The 25,307-nt window shown below is 36.0% G+C and overlaps 1 protein-coding gene across 1 annotated transcript in view; it reads left to right on the plus strand.

Moving 5' to 3' along the window:
* LOC101734693 overlaps nucleotides 1-22,314 on the plus strand; it is a 107,458-nt gene extending 85,144 nt beyond the window's left edge. Inside the window, exons 6-10 of the mRNA XM_012963437.3 lie at nucleotides 3,133-3,178; nucleotides 5,182-5,250; nucleotides 16,409-16,520; nucleotides 20,924-21,011; nucleotides 21,695-22,314. Of these exons, the coding sequence (XP_012818891.1) occupies nucleotides 3,133-3,178; nucleotides 5,182-5,250; nucleotides 16,409-16,520; nucleotides 20,924-20,992 (296 nt within the window). The 3' untranslated portion in view covers nucleotides 20,993-21,011; nucleotides 21,695-22,314. The remainder of the gene's footprint in view (nucleotides 1-3,132; nucleotides 3,179-5,181; nucleotides 5,251-16,408; nucleotides 16,521-20,923; nucleotides 21,012-21,694) is intronic.
* The last annotated feature ends 2,993 nt before the right edge of the window (nucleotides 22,315-25,307 follow it).

The following is a 25,307-nucleotide window of genomic DNA, read 5'->3' on the forward strand; positions in this document are numbered from 1 at the left end:
TCAACACACCAGTCACAAAAAGAATGATTTGCAATATATTTCTGATTTCAGTAGGAGTACAATGATTATATGAGTAAAAGTCATTGACACTGTAAGTATACTGTTTTTAAACATTAGAAAAGGCTGACATAAAAAGTAGCTGATAGGGCAATGATTTAAACATAGCTCTCGGCACTGCATTTAATTCACTAGCTGATAAAAAAAAATGTCCTTTGCAATCTTTAAAGGCAGAAAAAAAAAAATTTAACATTCCTTTGGCAATGATGTCTACTCTCCAAATGCCAAGGAGAACACTAGACCACATATTTTGTGAACAATGAGAAAGTGAAAAAAACAGTTAATTTGTAATCTAGAGTAAGAATTAGTCAACAAGTTAGCAGTGGTGTTAACACTAGTACATACACACAGGGGTTTAATACTGAATTTAGTCTCTAGTCCAGGAGATATAGTTACATAGTTACATAGGGTTGGAAAAAAGACCAGAGTCCATCAAGTTCAACCCTTCCAAGTAAACCCAGCACACACAGCCTATACTTACCAATCTATACACTCACATACATAAACTATATATAAAACCACTAGTACTAACTGTAGATATTAGTATCACAATAGCCTTGGATACTATGCTTGTTCAACAACTCATCCAGGCCCCTCTTAAAGGTATAATCTGCCATTACCACATCTCTAGGAAGGGCATTCCCCAACCTCACTGCCCTCACCGTGAAAATTGAAATGATGTTTATTCAACAAAATTTGGAGAATGAAAATTACTCTAGATTATATTTTAACACTTTTTACGAAGTAGTTGCCAATACATCATTCATTTTCAAGACAGATTGTATGTTTTTCTTCCAGTCCCATATATATATATATATATATATATATATATATACAGTATATACAGTCACACCCTCCCAGTCCTTTAACATGGGTGTCATACAGATGGACAAGTTAGGGAGCATCAGAAAGTGCAGACAGCAACAGTGGCCTGTACTTTGTAGGTAAAGGGCAAGCCTGCACCTCCTAACGCTGCAATGTGAGACGCACAGCTGGACCAGTTGAACAAATACTGCCCTAATGTGTGGTATTGTGCCCCCTTAGTGCTCTTGCACTTCATTGCCCAGTCATTGTAAAAGACACCTTATGTCACTAGCTGCTTTGCCAAAGTGGAAACTACATTCCAGCTAGAGCTAAATCAGACCTGTTATATCAACTGACATTATTATTTATAATAACCAACTTGTATTAGTAATTTAATGTGGATATCGGAAAGTTTTAGGGGCAGAAATTCAGCGATTGCTTGAAAATTCCAGCATAATATTTTTAGTAAAATGTAAATGATGTTAATAGTAAACTATATTGATATCTTGGTCACTCTTCAATTATAACATAATACAGGTATGGGATCCCTTATCAGGAAACCCATTATCCAAAACCTAATTACAGGGTGGCCATCTCCCATGTAGCCCTTTAGGGCTCTAGTACACGGGGAGATTAGTCGCTCGCGGTGGTATGGCATACGCGGCAGCGCGATTTGAGGAAATCGCCGAAGTTGCCTTGAAAGGCAACTTCGGCGATCGCGCTGCTGCGTATGCCATCCCACCGGCGATTTACATTCTAGCCGGTGGGATGGCATTGCGTGTCACAGCCCTTATAAGCATATATTTCTATTTTTAAAAAGTAATTTACTTTTTCTTTGCAGTAATAAAACAGTACCTTGAATCCATATTGGTGGCAAAACAATCCTATTGGGTTTATTTAATGTTTAAATGTTTTTGTAGCAGACACATGCTATGGGGATCCAAATTATGGAAAGATCTCTTATTTACAAAACCCCAGGTCCCAAGCATTCCTGATAATAGATCCTATACACTACCTGTATTAGAATAGAAGTAATGCTTTTGCATTCCAATAACAGTACACATGAATAATAAGTATTCATAATAATATATACTGTAAGACAGATATGGCACACATTTGGTAGCAGAGAATAATTCAGCATTATGAGAGAAGATCCAGACCTGTTATTTATTTCCTAATTACAAAATGCATGCCTCCAATAGTTGCCCATTTTGCAGGTTTCTAATATGACTTTCCTCTGAATTATTTATCTCAAAGAAGCCCATTTACTTGTTACTTGATACCACTTCCTAATATTGTATGTCATTTTATTTAGTGTTCAATTTCCTAGGTACTTCATCTTCCTGTCTTCTTCCATTTCCTATTTTCCTATAAAGTTATATATAAAATATTTGCTCTCTGTTTGTTTTACTTAACTGTGTGTGTATTAGAATGCGCCATTAACAAGCAGAAACATAAGTGGAATAAAGGTCAGGAATAATTTGCTTAATTGAAGAAAAAACAAACTGACATTTTTCTTGGATAAACACAGCTATTAGTGTTTGAGTCAAACTTCATGATGCATTAAGAAAAGGAAATTCAATAAAGAGGGACAGATGTGTAAAGGCTGCCGATACCAAATCTGCTTCCTTCAACCTCAAAGGATTAGCGGTTCCATTTGTAATTTTAGCAAAGTCCTAATGTGACATCTAGTTGTGAAATCTGGCAAAGGTTAAGTGTTTCAACAGCAAGCATTTTGGCTGCCCCCTTCCATGCCTCTTTCTTGCCTCATGTGTAAAGCATTGCTTTTACAGCTCAAATTGTGTGCACGAGGTAAAAAAGATTTTTAAAAAAATGCAGGAATTTAACCCAATACTGTGAGAGGTGGAGATACAAGGTGAAAGTAATGTAAATGTATTTGTTGTTGTTGTAACACTGCAAAGGAAATTGACCTTTGGCTATGCAAATTGATGCAGAGTAAAATGAGACTAACTGGGTAATGCTTCTACTTTTGTCAGTTTTTGGCTGCTGGTAAATGTTCAGAATAGATAAAATATATTAAAATTTTCATGAAACAAATGGGTTGTTATTGGGATATTGCCAATTAATTAAAAAGTCACAACAAACTGATATTTTGGAGGTAAATAGTCCATTATGGTTAACCAGCAATTAAAAGAATTGAAAACAGCATTTTATATTCATACACTTTGCATGTGTCTTTCATTAGCCTTGTAAAATGTATAATAAATGCATATACATATAGTAATACTTTGTAATCCCATTTTATTTTAGTGTCTGCTGAATCATCTCCAGGAAGAGCTTCTAGAGAAAGAAGAGGGTAAATCCGAGACAGAGAAAGAGTTCATCTATCTGTGTTCTCTGTGCTATTACAGCCTGTCTCTTTCTTAATGAATTCTAAGTACCTCATACTTTCTCATGCAGGAAGCTTATGTCAAACTAATTAACTTTTAATGAGAGGAAACCAACTGATTAGAATGTTTTTCTTGGCACTTGAACCAGAAAATTTTGTGTATATTTTAAATAGCTGTAGTTGCTTTTTCCACGCCTCTTTTATTTAGTTTATTCTGGTACCAGTTGTAAGTAAATAGAGGGTGTTTTTTTGTTCTTTGAACTAGATTCGGAGTGAAATTTTTTATTCATCTACAGTATACTAAACGACATGCATTATTAATTACTCATAGTTTGCAAGGGAAGCTGAGATTTTTGTTGCCAGTCTAGAGTAACATAAAAGGTAGGACAGAAGCAGATGAGAATCTGTATTGTTGTACTGGATCTGGCAAGGCAAACACAGTAATGAATATAAGGATAACTATGCATTGTTTTATTTGAAAGATAGATTTTATTTGTATCATTGACTGGGATAAAAAGAGTGTACTAGCAGGTCTATTAAATCACTCCAAACTTATCAGACTCTGACATCCCTAGACTTGCTGAGTTGACCTTGATTAGCTCCACTCCATTCATTGAAAAGCTGGTCCATTGCAACTTAATATTATATTTGGAAGTCTCCTATGAACCTCCTCACTTCTTGTCAAAGCCAAAGTCACAAAGGAAAGGGATTCTGGTTTGCTTATCCAAAATCTGGAAACATATAATCCACACTTACCCAAATAAACATAAAGCAGCAGTCACTGACCTGACTGTCCCTTTCTACTATCTCCACTTATTTATTGTTGCCTATCATTAATAATTATATACTGTATACAGATACATAAACAAATATAATATTAAATAGTGTCAACAATGACACAAAACTTTACCACTAGCTTATTTATGTGTACTTTTGTTCCAGGTAAGCCCTCTTTTCTGCTAGTCAACCTCCATTGTGCATCAGCCTCAATCTCTCTATCTTGTTCATTGGCTCAAACCAGTAAACTGCTATGGTAGCTGCATTTGCTAGAACAACAAAATATGAGTCTCAGTCCAAGCCTTTTGCATTTTTTGCTGTCATGTGTGGATAAGTTGATAGAATACACAGGGACTGGCCTCCTCCTTTCTTCGGAACCAGTAGCAGATGTATGTTTATTCCAAACCAAGGGCCTCTCACTAACTATTGTAGGTTCCTCCCTTGGCTAGCCTAAACTTGACTGGGAAACCTAAGCACCCCTTTCATTATAAATGGTACAGCTTTATACATGTAAGCCTGTACCCTACTTACTACAGTTACCCTTATCAAGAACTCGAGTATTTTATTTCAAATTACATTATGCAAATAAATATATTAGGAACATATACTTATTATGTTGAGTTATAAAGCACCAACGTACATCAAAGCACTGTACACAAGGGTACAACTGACATACAGACAAACCAATACAGCTGATAATCATGGCCCTGCATTTAACAGCTTACAGTCTGTATGTTAAGTTTGTATTATACTCTTCTCTTTATCTGTTTTACCATACGATTTCCAAACGCCAGAGTAGGAGAATTCCAGGAAGCTGCTCAGTATTCTGAAGCATTCCTTACCTTATGCATAACAATATAATTTGTTTTCCATTGATCCCTTAATTACTAAATTTGTTTAAAAAGCTGTTATATTATCTCTTTTTTGACACAATATGGCACAATTTTGTTATAATTTTGAAAACCAAATAAGACAACTGCAGTTGGTAGACTTTCAAAGAAACCACCCTTTAAGATGAAATGAATCCTATTTCAAGTTTATTCCCATGTTCTCTGATAAAGACTCTAGGGGTGCATTTTGCTGAAAAAATGCCTTTTTGATTGTTGGATTTCTTTAGATTAATATGCAGCTGTCATTCCTAGGCAAATCTAGGCTTGCTTTAAAGTGTCTTTTTTCCACTTTCTTTTCCCCAGGCTGCAAGTGATGTCTACCTCGCTTGGAGAGACAGTCCATTCCTTTCTGGTTGGAGCTCGATATAACAGGTTAGAAGCTACAAATTACAATATTTTAGCTGCGTATTCTATGAAAGCAAGAACTAAACACTTTATTTGGGCTTTTAACATTAATATCAAGGGAGGCACAAGGTTTTCTAGAATAAACTATAATATGGTAAACTGTCTGAATGTACATTACATCAATATGTAATTTTATGTACAATAAAAAGTAGGCAAATAAAAGACTAAAGGGAGATTTTTGCTATAAAATCAACATAAGGAAAGCAGTCCACAGGGGCAGAATAGCAGTGAATGGGAATACAAACACCCTGTATCTTTGTTGATCAATGGGGACAACTAAGCAAATTTCTCATATGTGTTGCTAAGTAACCAAAACTGTGTACATTTGCCCTGCATGTATTGGTGTTGCACAGAACAGGGGGCAGTTCTAAGCATTTATCAAGAGCAGTCCTGTCCTGATTCTGTTAATTACATTACCTCAGGTCTCATCTTATTGGGGCCAAAAAATTAAAACCATCAATAGCAAACTGTCACTGACTAAAGAACTGTAGAATACATGCTCCCTTTACACATCATTGTCGTTAAAGGGGCTCCCAGACAAAGATAAGACAGAAGATAATTGGTATAGACAACCAGTAATGGGTCTCTGTATTTTAAATTAGGGGCTGATCCTGGAGGCCTGCTTTCCAAACAGTAAAAAATTCCCCCAATGTTTTCAGACCTCCCCCAATCCAGAATGGCATACTCTGCTTGTTTCTGGTAAATTGTTTATGGGAGGTGATAAGGAAGTTTTTGGCCGGAGAGCATGATAAAATGGCACCTTATTCAAGATACAAACCAAAAGCTGAGTCCATAACAGAGTAACAGAGCAATGGAAGCTGGAAAATACAAGGCAAACAGAAAATAATCATGCATTGCTATTTATATTTCCTTACAGGAACAATTTGCCAATGGTCAGCACTCCTTAGCCAAGACTCTTCCCACACTTCCCACTATGCCTTGCATGTTCTGTGATTAGCAGACCCATGAGAAGGAAAATCATAGAAGTCTGTAGAGAATCGTGGGAATGGGAGCGTTGGCTGTAGGGCAGTTGACTATGGAAGCACTGGAATCTTTCAGTAGCAATTACATGTACAAATAACTTTTCAAATACATTTTTCTTCATTAGGCAAAATTTTAGCTTGTTTTTTAACTTTATTGGGTAGAGATTCCCTTTAAATAATTATGATCCATAAAAAGAAAGAACAAGCGGCTCTGCTTTACAAAGTACCTTGAGAAAGGTCTGAATTAAGACACAGCAAAGCTTTAATATATTTTTTGAAGTCCCTGAAAGTGCTGGGTGCTGGTGTCCTTTATTGATCTTATATAAATATATATATAATTATAAGTTTATGAAAAATGCTGAGGCACCCCAGGAAATGTATCACAAAAGTTACTTAGATTATTGGATCAATGTTTCAGTCCTCACCTGGGACCTTTATCAAGATACAAACAAGAAATACTATATAGACTCACCCACCAATTAACCACCACCAGACCACACCCCTTTTGGAAACAAGCTTGTCAACCCTAAGGGCTCTGGCACACGGGGAGATTAGTCGCCCGCGACAAATCTCCCTGTTTGCGGGCGACTAATCTCCCCGAATTGCCATCCCACCGGCGACAATGTAAGTCGCCGGTGGGATGGCACACGCTGCGCAGGCGATTTTGTCCTCGCAGGCTACTAATCTCTCCGTGTGCCAGAGCCCTAAAAAGACCTCAATTCCAGCACATTATTAAACAGTTCACATATCCAGGTAGTTTGTAAACTAAAGTGCAGTACGTAGTAGAGAATATAGATATCATAAAACATAAATATTAAATGTGATTACATAATATTAAAACATTCAATATAAAAAAAGATAAAAATTAAAGATACATAGAAAAGACTGGCACTAATATTTACAGCACCAGAAACTGATCAATGTTAACAGAAACATGAACATTATCTAGTATCTAAAAACGGGGCAAAGGAACAATATTCATTGGGAGGGGAAACGGTATCAAGGGTTCTGATCCAAAACATCTCCTTATTTAGATATATATATACAGTCCCATTCACCACTCCTATTATGTTCTGGGATCAAATCTATTGCCATAAATTTAACAGTTGGTAGCATATGTCCCTTCATTAAAAAATGCTTGGGTAGGGGTTAATCAGTTTTGCCGAAAAGCTTTTTTAATTGTGGATCTGTGGTTTCCCATTCGCTCACCTGAAGAGTTTTGAGTTTTGCCCATATATGTTAAACCACAGGGGCAAGTTATGATGTAAATCACATGGCTTGATGTACATGAAATTCGATGCTTAGTATTCATTTCTTTGCCTGAATGGCAAATGGCAATATATATAGATATACAGATATAGGATCCCTTATCCGGAAACCCATTATCCAGAAAATTCCAAATTATGGAAAGGCCATCTCCCATTGACTCCATTATAACCAAATAATCCACATTTTTCAAAATAATTTCTCCTTTTCTCTGTAATAATAAAACAGTACCTTGTACTTGATCCCAACTAAGATATAATTAATCCTTATTGACGGCAAAACTATCCTATTGGGTTTATTTAATGTTCAAATAATTTTTTAGTCCACTTAAGGTACGGAGATCCAAATTATGAAAAGATCCCTTATCCAGAAAACCCCAGGTCCCGAGCATTCTGGATAACAGGTCCCATACCTGTGTATATATATATATAGATTTAGATGGTAAGGTACCGCTCACACAGGACTTAGAATTCATTTTCAGAATTTTATTGAAGTGAACAGACAACTGACTTTTCCGCTGCAACACCAGCCTTTGTCAAAGTTGTCAACCACTTTGACAAAGGCTGGTGTTGCAGCCGAAACGTCAGTTGTCTGTTCACTTCAATAAAATTGTGAAAATTTATTCTAAGTCCTGTATGAGCGGTACCTTACCATCGGAATCTGTTCATTAAAACTTTTGGGGACTGCACCCAGGCAAAGTCTTCCGGTATAACGTGAGTGCTGGCTTCCCATGTTTGCTATATATATATATATATATATATATTTAAATTGGAAAAAATGCCGCACTCACAGGACTTAGTGAAAAGGAAAAGAAAATATATTAGTAAACATCTATCTAACGTTTTGGCTGCTTCTACAGCGTTTCTCACTTTGAGAAAGGCTGTGGAAGCAGCCGAAACGTTAGATGGACATGTACTAATAAATTTTCTTTTCCTTTTCACTAAGTTCTGTGAGTGCGGCATTTTTTCCAATTTGTTCTAATTTTTATACTGCACCCGGGCCCTCTGTATTCCTATAAATTTGAGTGCCTGTTGCCATTGACTTTATATATATACATATATATATATAGATATATATATGTATTTTTTTTTATATATACAGGTATTGGACCTGTTATAAGGGATAAGGGATCTTTCTGTAATTTTGATCCTCATACATTAAGTCTGCTAAAAAATCATTTAAACATTTAATAAACTAAATTGGATTGTTTTGCCACCAATAAGGATTAATGTTATCTTTGTTGGGATCAAGTACAAGGTGCTGTCTTATTACAGATAAAAAGGAAATATATTTTTAAAATGTGATTTTTTTTCCTTAAAATGGAGTCTTTCCATAATTTGGAACTTTCTGGATAAGGGGTGACCATACACACACACACATATATATATATATATATACAGAATAGGACTGCACCTGAGATTCAATTAAAATATAAGAGCATTTAAGGTATGTTTATGGATGCTTAAAAAAATGTTTTCTGTCTAAAGTAACCTATACTTGAGTATAAATTTCCATTAAAGAACCACATAATATTGACTTCACCAATAAATTGTTGTTGAGGGGTTCATCTGGTGTTATGAGATTCACAATCCCAGACCCCTCATAAATATTCCTGCGGATAGATATGTTACTTTGTATGCACTGAAAAGTAGAGAACGTTCAGAGTCTAATGTTACTAGAGGTTAGCACTGAGCTGCTTTAATGTGACAGCTAAAATAAGTCATAGACAAGATAACAAGAAAGTGGAGGAATGCAGCAAGTGTCTTGTTACATGCAGTTCATTCCCATTGATAGCCAGATAGAAAGTAGACAGAATGACAGAGTACAGACACACATTAATGCAATACAGTAGCCAATTTTCTTAAGATAGTGTATTTGTTGGTGCAGAAAAGGCCCACGATTATCTTTGGAATGTTGTCACCTTTATTACCACCTGTGTGTTCCTAACCCTCAAAGGTCCTGAGAGGCGAGACACAGAGCAGAGCCGCTGGGCACACAGACAGACAGGAATCACCATTACTTTCCTTTTATCTATATAGCAGTGATTAAAAACCACTTTTTGTAAATGCTGGATTGATTAGAACCAATACATAAAAAACATTTTGGTGAGAAAGGGAAAACACACCAGGCATCATTTACAAGGGTCTATGTTGCAAGGAACATATTGCTGCCAAACACCAGCAGCACTGTATTTATGGAGGGGTGCAAGACCTGCACCTATGGTGCAATCTGCAATTTGGCAATCCTTTTTTTTACACTTTGCACCATGCTTATATGTTCTACTTTCAGTTAAACTCCATACGGCTAATTTACGTCCACAAACAGTGGCATTTACTCAAATTTCCCAGCAGTCAGATGCGTGTAAAATCCCATTCACTTACTTGTGTCAAAATGCGCTCCTTGCACTTCTGTATAGTTGTGCTTGGCACCACTCATTCCCTCCCTTGATGTTTTAAATCCAATTGCATCAGGCACAACACCCCCTTGCAACTGCAATGATGCTGGAAAAAACACTGCATTATGGAAAAATAAAACTGGCAATTGAGTTAAAAATTCATATAAACGTTGTGGAAAAGAAAAAGAGAATAAAGTTAGAATTGGATACTGGGAAGAGGCGGAAGGATTACACTTTGCATTCAGTTTTTGGTAACCTGCACCCAGCAGGTGGCTGCATTTTGGCAGTTTTTATTTATTAATTATTTTATAAAACAGTTTAAACTTCATATAAACATTGTGGAAAAGAAAAGAACAAGAGAATAAAGTTAGAATTGGATACTGGGAAGAGGCGAAAGGAAGGTTGATGGAAGGGTAGGGTGGCAAAATGAGGGGGGTGGACTCTTGCTTGACTTTTGCAACATTTATTTCCAAAGCATAATCTGCGTCTAACCAATAATAGGCATATATGACTAATTTGATTGTTCATTTCTTAAATGGAGTTTTGGCTATTCTGCATCTAGTGGCTAGGCAAATTTGGTAGCATAGCTTAAATTCTTGTTTGGTGAGAAATTCTGATTTACGTAATAGTAATGCAAGAAAGGGATCTATCTGGATCTCCTTTTGTAGTAATTGGCTCAAGAGTCTAAAGACTTCTTTACAGATAGGGGGCCTGGCCACCATGTATGTAGTTAATTGCCTACCTCTTCACAAACTCTATAGCATGTGATATCAGAGCCATACATTTTAATTAACTTTTATTTATATATTTTTATTTATAAGCATTTTCTTGATGATGGTATTAATGGAGGCCTTCTTGATATTGTCTAAAATTGTTTGCCATTGTTCAGTATCCAAGACCATATGTAACCTTTGTTCCCAGCATTCCATGTATTTTGTCTTTTCTGGTAGGTTATGAGTGTTCAGTTTGCCATAAAGCCATGTTATTTGTTGTTTATTGTATGGGTGGATAGGTGTTCAAAAACTGTATTCTGTCCAGTTCTTTTTTTTGTCGTATTAAACCCCGAGTACCAGTGACTAAGGATTGTGGGTGTCAGTAGTATTTTTTAGAATTATTGGAATTATTAACATTTATTATTAAACATACATTTGATATCTTTAAGAAATCAGATGGTAAATCCTCCTTTGCCTTATCAATTCTTAATCTGTTTAAGCACTTGTGTGGATTACAATCGACAATGGAATATTATGGATTTATCATACAACTGTAAAAAGCTTTTTTTCATTTGTAATCTCTGTCCTTAGTAATGTATGCATACATCTCTTCTGTATTAACATAAAATGTATTTTCTCCCAAAAAACAATACTTATTTAGTACCTCTCATACCACTTTTGTGACTTTTATGCCTGATAAAATATACATCATAACTTTATCGCATCTCGTGTCACATTCTGGCTGAGTTATTGCACTGGGCATCGTTACTTTCCCACAATATACCGTTCACTATAACTCTTGACAGCTCTTTGCAAAGCAATGAGAACTACAACAAACCGTTGACAGGACTACATCATTCTGGAATTAAGAGGGCAAAAGGAAAATTACGTTTTGAGAAATACAAACCTGTGATTCTACTGTCAATTTTGTTTTGTTCAAATGGCATTGCTATTTTAAAGGGGACCTGTCACCCACACAAGACCAAGGATGGGTCTTTTAATTGTTTTAATTTGACTGGAAGGGCCGGAATAATAGAAGTACAGGTGTGGGATCTATTATCCAGAATTTTTGGGATCTGGTGTTTTTCTGATAAGTAAAACCCCTGTAATTTGGATCACCATACCTTCAGTCTACTAAAAAATAACTTGAACATTAAACAAAACCAATAGTATTGTTTTGCCTCCAGTAAGGATTCATTCAATCTTAGTTGGAATCAATGACACGGTACTGTTTTATTATTGCAGAGAAAAGGGAAATCATTTTTAAAAATTTTAATTATTTGTTTATAATAGAGTCAATGGGAAATGGCCTTCATTCAGAGCTTTCTGGATAACGGGTTTCCGGATAACAGATCCCATACTTGTAGTAATTTAACTATACCTCATGATCTGCCCTTTGTATATTCCATTTACTACATATAAAAAATAAATTCCGCACTCACAGGACTTAATAAAGAAAAAATGGTTTGTTTATTTCAAACGTCAACCTAATGTTTCGGCTACATACATATTTTTATTTATCTGCTTTGCAGGTATTAGAAAAATCAGGAATATGTGTTTATACCAGTATTTTACCGATGTATTCATTATGTAGGTTAAATGATTGTAGTATTTGTGCATGCATTTATCCTAGGATCAAGAGAGCAATAAAATACTACAGATGCAGTCTGAGTATAAATCTGTGTTAATTTTGTGTTACATTAAACAAAAAGTTAAGCAAAATTTGAAACAGATATTGTACATTTTTCTGGAACTGTATGTGTGCACTGTTATATGAACAAAAATGCCCAGTTTCTGCAAACTGTGTAAATATCCTGCATGTATATGGGAAAAAATCATAACAGAGCCCCCAAAACACTATGGCCACAACGCTACACAAACTATGGTTATAAATAGTTTATACAGTAAGGGAAATGACTAAATCACAGAAGACACAAATGATATTCAAGATGGAAATATCCATATAAAGGGGGGCACTGATAGGGGGTCCCTGGGATTTGCCATTTTACCAGCTTCCATTGCTGTGATAAAAAAATAAACATCTGGACCGACTTACTGACTTATTGTGATCCCTACAAAGGATCCATCTTTGCTTTTCAAGCCTGAGAAGAAACTCAGTGAGTCTGTCATGGGCTAAATATCAAAGAAACACCTATCTGTATTGCTTTCAACGGTGATGGGCAGATGGCAATGTGAATTGCTCATAAAATGTAACCTCACTAGAAATAAAAAAAAAAATCTCACAAATAAAAGGCTTCTAAAATACTGACTCCAAGCCTGTACATAAGACACTTGTAGAGGGGTTTGTACCCATGTGGTTAAACTTCAGCCAACTGGAAATACACAGACACATGATGGAAAACTAGAACTCTATATGCAAGGTAGAGCTAAATACATATAATAATAAATTAAAAGATATTCCTAACAAGTACATGTACAGATGTCTACACTAAGGGGCAGATTTACTAAAACTCCAACATTTCTCATTTTTTTATTTTTAAAAATTCGGCTAAACTCATTTTCATGAATGTCTGACATTTACAAAAAAATCCGAACTGAAAAAGGCAATGCTGGAAAAGGTCACAGAGACTGCGACTTTTTTTTTTGTTTAACTATTACAACAAAATCCTATGTTGAAAAAAACAAGTAGTACTTAAAGGGAACAGGTGATCGGCCAGTTACAATAATATAAACTCAGTTAGTCCATTCAGACAGGTAACTTTTGGAGGATCATATTGCCATGTTTATTTGGCTAAAAAATATTTTTGGAAATATACAAAGTGACAGTATTGTAAGAAATGGCGAAAGAGTAACTAGTAGCCTTTCACTTACCATCTTGCCTTCCACTACCAATGGCACTGGTATCTACCAACAGTACAAAGATAATTATCTGGAAAGTGAGGTAAAGCTACATTTGTTGAATATATATACACTAGTTTAATATATTGCTACTGTTATCTTGCTGGTCCGGATGATCAAAGCGCTAGAAGGGAAAACACATGCAAACAGCTATGATTTTACCCTTAGTGCTACCATTTACCTATAATGGTAAATTCCATGCAAATTGCAGTTCTGTTTTTTCTTCGTCAATGCAGACACAAAGGGGCACATTTACTAATCCACAAACGCTCCGAATGCGTCCGAACAAGTTTTTTTCGTACTGAGCGTATTTTCCGCCAATTTTTCGTATTTTTAGCGTGAAAAAATCGGAACGGTTTTGCCACTGTTTACTATCATTCGCTACGAAAATTTTGTGGCTTTCGGATCGCCAATATGATATTATCGTGACTAATACGATTTTTTCGGAAGCATTTTCGTGATATTTGCGATCTTTAGAAATTTTCGTTTCCAATCCGAATTTTTCCCATTCGGGATTCGAACTCGCGTTTTGATAAATCTGCCCCAAAGAGTGTCAGTTCTGGTGTGACACTGACTAGCATTAAAATGAAATGAACACTCCAAAAGAATTGTGAGCAAATCCAAATACTTTATATGGCTTTGTCATAGAGATTTTATAACAAGTATATTTGGGGATTACAAACTGGCTCTACTGCCAAGGGACAACAGTAGTAAAATACACCTATAATTAAAAACAACACCAAGTTAGACAAAAACATTCCCAACTGTCATAAAACCAAACCAGAATACAGCTTCTATTTTGAGTCTTGGAGGACAAGAGCAAAATTAAGCTTTTATCTTTTTCTCAGATTTCTGAATCCAAACTCTAGTTCACAGGCAGTCATTATGCTGTAGATATTTTATGAGCTGAGAATGATGAATTAAAACACAAACATCTGTAATTAAGCAGAGGAATCGTTAAAACTGACTGCTTCCCTACATTATGTGACAGAGGAGGTGCTGTATTGGATCATCTGCATCTGGTCAGCCCAAGGTCCAATTTCAATCAGAGCATTTTAACTTTGGTTTATAAACAGTTTAGCCTGGGTAATTAACATTTTACATCTTAAAACCCAACATAAGAGGGATTGCCAGAAGAAAATGCATTGAAGTTTATTGTCCCAGTAGAATGTATTTGTACATTATGGTAATATCTTTAGACCCTAGGCCATGAGTATTGAACAAAAATCACCTTTCTCAGCTTCTCAATGACCTGCATTCTTGCAAATGGGCTATTTGAACATGAAAGAATCCTCAACAACTTTTATATTTTCCTGTAAAAAATATATATTTTTCTAATAATGAATCTACACTGCAGAAAGCAAAATACTCTCTGGGATGAAAACAAGAGTCATGAGCAATATTTAATTTTTAGTAATATAAGTTACATTAAATATATGTTTTTGTTCTACAAATGGCTGGCAAATATTTGTATTTATTCCCACAAAAATATAAGGTCGTTTTAATATACAGGACTATAGAAGTATATGAAATAGCACTATATGAACACATTATATTTTGCATTTTTTTTCCTTTTTTTATGAGTTCTAGCTGAATATATCATACATGTGCAGCATTGGACTGGGCTGCCTGGGCACCAGGAAAAAACCTGGTGGGCCCCAGTGGCCCAGACCCCATCCCTGCAGGGCGCTCCACTAATCCGCCGGTCTCCCTCACCCCATGCGCTTCAGGTAAGTTTCATTTAGGCGTGCTCGAGGGAGGGGGTTGGACCGGTGTTGAAGGTAGTGTGAAGGCGATGGGGGCCATTGGGGGGTGCAGGGAACCCTGAGGCAAAAGCCCTGGTGGGCCCTGCACTTCCCAGTCCTGTACATGTGACTGCACAATATATTTTACATTTTTCATCTATTTTCCTTTTCTGGTTGCAGGGTCAATAATTTGGCTTATGGGTTCAATTGTTGGGCTTCTAAACTTGGATTTGTGTAAAGTTTTTTTGTAAGGACAATGTGAAAGAGTTTGTGATGAAATATAGGAACATAAATGTCCTATAAAGTCATGTGTGCCCTGATGTCCTCAGTGTTGTATAATTATTTCAAATTCCTATACTGTATAACAAAAACACATATTAATTTTATGACCCCAGGCGGAGCTAAGTTAATGAAACAATAGGCAGGGATGCAGCTTGATTTTCAAGGACTTAATAATTTTGGTCAGTAAAGCCCTGTTGAAAGCATGCAATAAAATCAGGAAACCTCATTGTTCTTTCTAGTGACTCACTGGATACACAGTTATTATACAGCCTGACTAACATTTCCCTATTGTCTCCAGTACTTGGAATAAGCAGTATATCTGATAGTGTGTTTTAGATTAGACTGGCCCTGCTCCTAGAATGTACAGTATTTTGCAACCAGTAAAAAAAAAAAAAAAGTGCACAGTACATAAAATTTGGCACCATGGAAGGCTTCCTCATTTGTTTTCTTTTGTGTAAACCACATCAGGGCTTAGCTGAAGATCTGACACATTTTTTCTGTCAGAATTTATAAGTAATTACCTTATATCTGCATGGTACTTATATTACCCTGCTACTTCTGCTTGCAATCAGCAGACCTAACAGCCACTGCAGAAACGTGAATATGCATAATACTCAATTCTGCCTCAATAAATCTGTCATTTCTAGTGCAAAATTGGTACTGAAATATTTTTTACCACCAAAATAAAATTTTTAACTCATTCATTATTAATTGACTAGATACTATTATATCAAGCAGGTTGTCTTCATTAGCTTACCTACTGAGAATGATAACTGGTACACAGAGGAAAATGTGAGCATTTCCATAGTACCATCTTGAGTCCTTTTGGTTTCTGTGTCTGTGCTCTCTGTTAATGAGCATATGTTGTTCTACATTCAACAGGAACTGCATTGATTCTCAAGCCTTTCAGAAATATGGGCTATTTGTTTCCAGAAGGCAACCAGGAGTCTCGTTTCTTACTAACAGCAAAATAGATGGTCAGATGACAATCCAGGTATGATGTCTGTGGACATTTCTACTGGTATTGCTATTTTATAGCCCAGCATTGCTGCCCTGTACTGACAAGATATAGAACCATTCCTCTTGGGAACATTTAACACTGAGCATACACTGGCTGGAACAGCAAATAGAAACAGTATGGTATTCTGACATTATCTTCATCACATCACACACTAATTCAAGGTTAGAGGAGACTAACAAAAAGGAACAAAGCTGTGTGCATATTCCACCTAGGCTATGAATTCTGTACCTGAGTCCCCTGTAAGGAAAATATCCAATTTAATAGACACACACTCTTAACCTACATCTTTTCCTGTTGGAAATAATTTTGGGGATTGGTCTTTGTAAGTAAAGCAATCAATTCCTCCTTTTCTATTTTACCTGCCTGACTGCTGCTTTATACTGTACTATTTATAAATCCTAAATGATGTGTTTGTCTCCCCCGACTTAACTAGCAGACAGAAATTCATCACCAGTCACCTATTTTGTACATCTAATAAAATCTAACTAATGAATATGCTTGTGTGGCTGAAAACCACTAAAACCATCAATATAACAAAGTTCTCAAGACAGGACTATAAATAAAACATTTTGCTGCTAGAATAATCATTAAGAGCTATATTCATTGCCTACATCAAAAAGTCTATTTTGGTAGATCTTTAGCTCACCTCAGGCTACTATGGCCTCACCCCTAACATCTAATGTGGAATTATGTATGACATTAAGGTGTAATCTGCCAAGGTTCATCTCAAATTACCGGAGCTATATAAACAGATTAATACTTACATATAATTGTCTTATAACTTAAAGTGTAATAAACATGTGGCGGCTGTTTCCATGAAAGTAAAACATATTGAATATATTTGAACATGAACTATGCTTTTCCAAGTGAAAATGTTTTTGTTCTGCCCTTGGTATTTATATTAAAAACATGAGGGGAAATCAGTTATGCTCACCAATTTTAATAAAGCTAAGTGCTGTTTCTCAGTAGGGTTTAAATTCTCTTGGCAGAGTGCATTTTAATTAGAACTGTTTGTTCTGTCATGATGAAACCACTTGTCTATAACCACTTGTATGAAAATGATATTACTGTCAATAGCATTTTCCTATATTTAATATACTTGTCATTCTATTAGTAGATGCTCTTATTCAGCTTATAATTCTCTTGCTTAAACAAACAAAAGTCATACTTAAGAGGTATTGGAGAATACACTGGGAAGCCAGGCTAACCTATTGCTTATGGGTCAACATAATCAATGGACCTGCTATGTTAATTTATGCAACACCCGGAGATTCCAGTTAATCACTACACAAACAATATGACTATTTACGATTGCAGCTGAGATGCTACTGTTGGCAGTGAGCAATGGGAGAGACCCATCACACTGTAACCTGAGTACCCAGATGGCATCTTTACACAACACACCTGTGTCACAAACACAGTATTGGGATTTGCAGAAACTTAAGCTGAAAACTGCAGTGTATAGAATCACTCTATGATTTCCTATAAACATTAACTTTATGTAGCTAATGTTCTACCACCCAGTTCCACCTGCTTACCAACCATGAGTATTATGTTTGCATGTGGTTCCTTCCTCATCCCGAGTATTATTGTGTCCTATCGAGCAGCTGCACATAGAGAAGAAACAGGCACAGAATGATTTGCTTAAAGATGTTATAGGGTAAAACATTTCATATAAAACAACAAAAGCAGTTTAAAGGTGATACCTTTATTGATATTTATCTCTAGTAAGCTTTCAGAACATTTCAGCTCTTTTTACAAAGGTGACTACTTTGGATAAGGAGCTGAATTGCTGTGATAAACATTAATATAGGTATCACCTTTACACCCCTTTTATGTTTTATATCAAAAGTTTTTTCTATAACTTTTTTGACTGGCTCGCACAGTACAAAAAACTTTACATGAAACCTTAAGGATGTTGTAAACTGTGAAATCTCATATGCTCATGCTCAAAGGCATACAGACTAGAATGAGGTTTTGTAGCAGTCCTACAGAAAGTTGGCAACTTATGATTGATATCTGGATAATAATCGACCAGATATCATTTAGACAGGTCTAACTGTCACATCAGAGCTAGTTGATATAGTCCTTTCCTGTCTACCTGCCTTTTCCTTACCATTTTACCTTCGATTGCCCAGCTCAAGGTGGCCATATTGAGAGAAAAAAGCGCTTGTTTAGTGACCTTAATAAACAAGCAAACCTTCTGTATAGGCAGCTTTACACTGTAAATGCAATGACAGTAGGTCACATGAGTTAAATAGCTTATAAATTGTCCTTGCTGAGGTAGCCAATGTGGCATCACACTCATGGGTCAACCTGGGGTCTTGAGATTGTTGGGGGTATTTTTAAGAAATTTTGCACTAAAGGGAGTGTTACCATAGTTTTCCATCATTTTCAAGCACTCTTACAGTTTTTTGAGATTTCTTGGTTTAAGCAAAGGCTTATTGATTTTGCTAGCTTAGTTACTATATAGTACAAGGTACTATTTCATTATTGGGAATTGTTTAGAAAATAAAATAATTGTTAAACAGGGCTTGCAAACTTGCACAAACATTGTTCCCTATTTAATGGATTAATGGGTTTCCGAATAAGAGATCACATACCTTTGGTAAATCTGTCCTGAGAGGAATAATAAAAAGGAAGACTCTTGTTTTTCTTACAGTATCTACAATTTGTTTAATTGTGATGACAAAGGTAACTATGACTTCTATATTAGGGAAAAGCAAGGATTTCATAATATACTTGCATGACTTACTTATATGCGGCACATTAGCCACTTAAATTGAAAAACACAGAAATCTGTGTCAAGTTGCAGCTAGTGTTGATTTTAAACAAAAATCACTGTAGCAAATTAGCAACACAGGTACACATTATCATTTCTATCCTGAGGAACACCTACTCTTGTACAGTCAGTTGGATTTATATGTTGTATCTTATACAGAAGTGTACTTTGTATAGGGAGACTGACTCTTCGCCTGGCTCTGGCCAGTCTCTGTGCAGTCCACTAGTCTACAGGCTAAGAAGTTGAATAGCTGGTTTCACAACACAGCAGTTATGTATAGGGATGAGCAAAATGTTTCACCAGGTAAAGGCTAAAATCCCACATTTCACCATTGCCGAATGTTTCCGCTAAATTGCTGCAAAAACCCACTGCAACAAAAATTTGATGAGTGAGGAAAAAGTCAGGGTAAAAATAATTGGCAAAACAATTGTCAAAGAAGTCATGTGCATCAAAAAAGTTGCATGGTGGCTGAATTTTGTGAAATTTTCAGCGAAACGAAACAGGACAGATTTGCTCATCACTAGTTATGTATATTATATTCCATTATTTGGAATAAATCAAGTACAGTATAGGATCCATTATCCTGAAACCCATTATCCAGAAAGCTTTCAATTAAGGGAGGTCCATCTTCCATAGCCTCCAATATAATCAAATAATTCAAATTTCTAACAATGATTTCCTTTTTCTTTGTAAAAATGAAATAGTACATTGTACATGATCCCAACTAAGATATAATGAACCTTATTGGGGGCAAAACAGTCCTGCTGGGTTTATATAATGTTAACATTTTTTAGTAGGCTAACAGTATGGAGATCCAAATTACAGAGAACCCCCTTATTTGGAAAACACCAGGTCCCAAGCCTGTACTAAACCTGCTGCCAAAATAAAAAACCCAAACATATATGCAAATTGTTTACAGTTAACAAAACAATATAATCTGTGGGTACAAATGTGTAAGGGTTTCGGTTTGTTTGGGCCAAATACTCAAATCAAATCCAATCAAATCAAAACCCATAATGTCATGAATATAAAGCTTCAAAAAAGAGCGGAGATTCTGCTGAATCCTGGACAAAATCTGAAAGTCTTGGCATTCCTACCACACAGATGTAAACTTGCATTGATTGCAAAGGGATTGTCTGCTATGTTTTCAACACATGGTAATGAAGGCAGAATAGGCAGCATATTATGTATACTGGAAAACATACTGACTGCCACATATTTAGATGACATTCACTTCGCTATGTAGACTGTATGGGGTGAATGGGGGTGATCTCAAGTGTTTTGTCTCTGCCCACGAAGCTACAAAATGGGCAACAAAATACTCGGACCCTTCCCTCCTTCCATTGCCCTAAAGGACATATATGTTAATATAAACTAATGATCCTACTACATTTAATGCTGTTTTTGAAAAGTGCTAACTTCCCCATCTGTCAGGTAGATAGAGCAGAACTGAAAGTGGTATAGAAGTGGCTGTGGATGGACACATAGAGCTGAAGGGACACTTTAGAAGGACCTATTAAAAGCATATTATGCTGTATTAACCTATCCACATCATATCATTTTGCAAGATTCATGGAGTATATATTTGTTTTAGAGGCAAGAAGATGAAGCTGTAACTGAACAAGAAACTCAAGTAAATGAACCGGACATGAATCCCAGATGATCTGCTCCATTTAGTACAGGTAATAATTCCCTGGATTTCCTAATTTTTTATGGATGCAAATTCATTCTTAAAGTCTACATCAGAGCCATGTGAGGTACTGAACTGGTTCATGCTCTAAGGACAGATACTCCATGCACTGCATGTAATGAAATCTCATCTCAATTGAATAATATTTATTAAAAGCACATGGTGTTCAGTTCTCGTTATTATTAACATCTCTAGTGAAAACAGGAGGCAGCCTAAAGGTGGCTTGCTTGGTGCTGGTGCCCCCCCCCCCCAAATAATAACTATAACAAGAATATACCTCTATACTCAAACAAATATTGAACTATATATTAAATGTAATTCATCCCATGTTTCTATGTATTTACATACAAGCCAGCATTCTCCTGTTAAGGAGAGTGAGAGGCTTATAAGATGAATACCTATTGCATAGCTGCACAGCTTTAAGCACAAACATGCACAGTGAATATCTATAAGTTATGACATCATGGATCCCTAAGTACTATATGCACCAACTAACTGTTACATATATTTATCTTATAAAGTTTTCAGTGTAATTTAGACACTCATACCCTGTAACTGATGCTATATAGACTGTGAATGAGCTTCAGGTTTGTTGTGGACCACAGATCTTGCAGAAACAGTATTGTACATTGTGTAGATAAATAGGCAGCTGAATTTATGCTGTGTCTTTTCTAGTACTAACCCTGCCTTGGGGGCTCCTGATGGCCACTGGATGATGTACAAGCAAAGGTAGAGAAAAATATGTAATTTTCGTTGTTCAAGAATGAAAATAAGGTCATTTCTGCACACTGTGGAAAATTACAACAGTGGGAATCTGAAATGCAAACAAAATCAACCCCTAAGAAGTTTCCTAAGGATATCCATCATTGTCAAATCCTCTTTGCTGTATAACCATTGTAGGACCAGAGAAAAGCGTGCCGACTGCTAGAGATATTGTTTTCTTAATCCAAATATTAACCTATGAGTTTCTCCTCTGAATGTAACTGTAAACACATTTCAACGTAGATACAATAAACATTAATCAATTCCAGACAATAATTATCAAGGGCTGAAACAGTGCATTTTATTTATTCTTTTTAAATAAACAAAAATTATTGTGAAGTTACATGAACAAACATTATTCTAAAAGCAGTACTGACCGTCGTATGAGAGCAGATAATTAGAGATGTTTTAATGCTCTAAAAAGTCGTCTCAAAAGCTGTGGGCTTGGTGGTTACCAAAGTCAAATAAAGTGGATGGGCTCAAGAAATAAAAAAAGGTGAGAATGGGATCCCTTACCTGGAAACCCATTATCCAGAAAGAGCCAAATTATGGGAAGGCCATCTCCCATAGACCTCATTTTAAGATAGTGAAAATGTAAATATTAAACAGTACCTTGTACTTGATGGTAACTAAGCTGCATTAATCCATATTGGTGGCAAAATATCTCTATTGGGTTTATTTAAGGCTTATTTATCAATTTTTAGTGATGAGTGAAATTATTCACCAGGCATGGATTCGCAGTGAATTTCCACTTGTCGCCACTGGTGGATTATTTGCAAAAATGGATATAAAATTTCTCCATGTAAAAATTCACAGTACAGGTATTGGACCTGTTATCAAGAATGCTTAGGACCTGGGGTTTTCCGGATAAGGGATCTTTCTGTAATTTGGATCTCCATAACTTAAGTCTGCTAAAAACCACTGAAATATTGAATAAAGCCAATAGGATTGTTTTGCCTCCAATAAGGATTACATCTTAGTTGGGCTCAAGTACAAGGTACTGTTTTATAATTACAGAGAAAAAGGAAATCATTTTTAAAGCTTAAAATTATTTGCCTATAATGGAGTCTATGGGAGATGGCCTTTCCGTAATTCGGGTTTCCGGATAAGGGGTTCGATACCTGTACAACAAAAATCTGCCACCCATGTAAAAAAAAAATTGGTGCATGTGTCCAAAAACTTTTTTTGCCTGCATGATTTTTTTTTTTTACATGCGCGACAATTTTTTATGCACATCATTTCCGCCATTTCGCAAATCTGTCACCGTCTCGCGAATCTTGAAAAACGGGACAGATTCACTCATCGTTATCAATTTATTAGTTTGTGAATTTGTTTGTTTTTCTAAATTGAATAAACTCACATATGGAATAATTGGCTTATTTATTAAAGAAAACTTGTTCGAATAAAAGACTAGAAAATCTTGAGTTTTTTTAGTTTATGAGCTCTAAAAGGTTTGAGAATATGGCTTGTCTTTGCCTATGACAACTCCCATTGACTTTTATAGAAACTCACAAGCTTTTAAATGACCATAACGTGACCGAGTTTTTTAAGCGCAAAAAAGTCTAGAAAAAAATTAAACTTGACCGTTGATAAATCACAAAGAAAGAGGGAGCAACATTTTGTCAAGGCCCAGGTCACTTATAGCAAGGTTCCACATATAAGGAAACACTGCTGTTTCAGTCTCCCAGCAACTTGACCCTCGGATTGGCTTTCAAGTGGTAGGGGAATTAGACTGTAAATTCCACTGGGGCAGGGGCTCATGTGCATGGTTATTCACTGTCAATAAATGATTTCATATAGTAGGCATTACATGTTGTCCATACAGACTGATTCACTAATATTTACAATAGAAGTAATGAAAATCTCACTAGGCACAATAATAAGTACAGGTGTCAGAGCAGAGTATGCACATTTGTATTCCCTATGTAACAATTCCAACGAGAGCATCAAAGGAGAATATTTTGCTGTATAGATCAACACTATGACATTCATAGTTTGTTTTAACATAAATTTTCCATATGTATAAGCACTGCGTTCAGCTTCAGTAATGAACTTTTAGGGAAAACAATTAAATAATTATTATCAATGTTTATACATACTGTATATGCATATATTATTTAACTAAGGTAAATGCCAAAGTGTGAGGGAATAGCTCATCTTGTGCCCAGAACATTACTGTGCATTTGCATTGGTACAGATGAAGCTGCCATATTGTTTGCTGCTGCAGAGTAGTTTACAACAGACTGTAAAATGAGAGCAGAGCTCATGTACGTAAATGTGCGTAATGTTCTACTAGGAGCTATGGAGACCGCCAAAAATGGTGCAAATAATTTATTTAAATACAATATGGATTCTGTCATATATGAATCTTGCACAAAAAAAAAACCTACACTTTATAAAGATATTTAACATTAACCTCATTCTAGAAGTCTTGTATCTCTCTATCATTTACGTTCTATGCAGGGCCATATTTATATACAGTATATATAAGCACCTGTGGGTCCAGTGCGGTGCATTTGTAGCTAAACTAAACAGTGCATGGGCCAGTCACCAAAGGGTGGGCAGCACCGGACAAAAATATAGCCCTGATGCTATGGGCATTGCTCTTTCAATAAACCAACATCCAGCACTAAAATTAACTTTGTTGGGGAATGTATTGCTTGCCATGTAATTGGTAAGGCAAAGCAGACTTCTTGTCTGGATATACAGATATAGCCTCTACATTTTAATGGTCCAATTGTCTCTCTCTGGGTCAGTGTTGGGCCTGAGGTTTCCTCTGCTCTTCTCTTCAAGGTATCCATGGATTTCATCAAGTTGCCCGTTATGTTCTAAAACTGGTGTCTTTCTCCCACTTCAAAATTGGCATAACAGTACATTTTTCAATCCATCAACAACTCCTCAACCCTGAGAGTAAAAGTAATGAGTTCTTTACAATGAGTCTAGCAGGGTCCATCTCTGGGGGCCTACAGGGTCTCTACACGGTATTAATCAGAACAATAGCAGGAAGGTCCACCATCGACCAGACCTGTCCCAATTGCAAAACCAAACCCAGTACCTGAGTGAATGCACCAAACGCAATTGCAAGCCATTCAAGGTACTTTATTCGTCATCTGGCCAACTTGTCCTTTCTCTGTCACATAACTTCAAATTAGGGACAAGATAAAGAATAGACACAGGCTTCTGGCAACAGGCTATCTTTCACTGTACTGGGTTATGCAACATGGCACAAGCTTTCTCAACGTCAGTGGAAACAGTTGTATGAACTATAATAATAAATTATTAATAAGAAGTAATAATTAGTTCTTGAGCATGTGATATTAATATCCAGTATATATAAAGGGTGAGTATGTCATTCATGACATACAAAAAGAGTGATAAGGGTAAAGCTTTAAATTGCACAAATTCATTGCAAACTATATGATGATGTAAAGCACCAGCATTATTCCCTGTATCATTTCTTCTTCTTCTAGTGAACCTTATGGGTAACGTTGGGTGTTTGATTTTTTCATTTGTAGATTTTATAACT

The sequence above is a fragment of the Xenopus tropicalis genome, chromosome 5 (genome assembly GCF_000004195.4).
Source record: "Xenopus tropicalis strain Nigerian chromosome 5, UCB_Xtro_10.0, whole genome shotgun sequence".
NCBI classification, from domain to species: Eukaryota; Metazoa; Chordata; class Amphibia; order Anura; family Pipidae; genus Xenopus; species Xenopus tropicalis.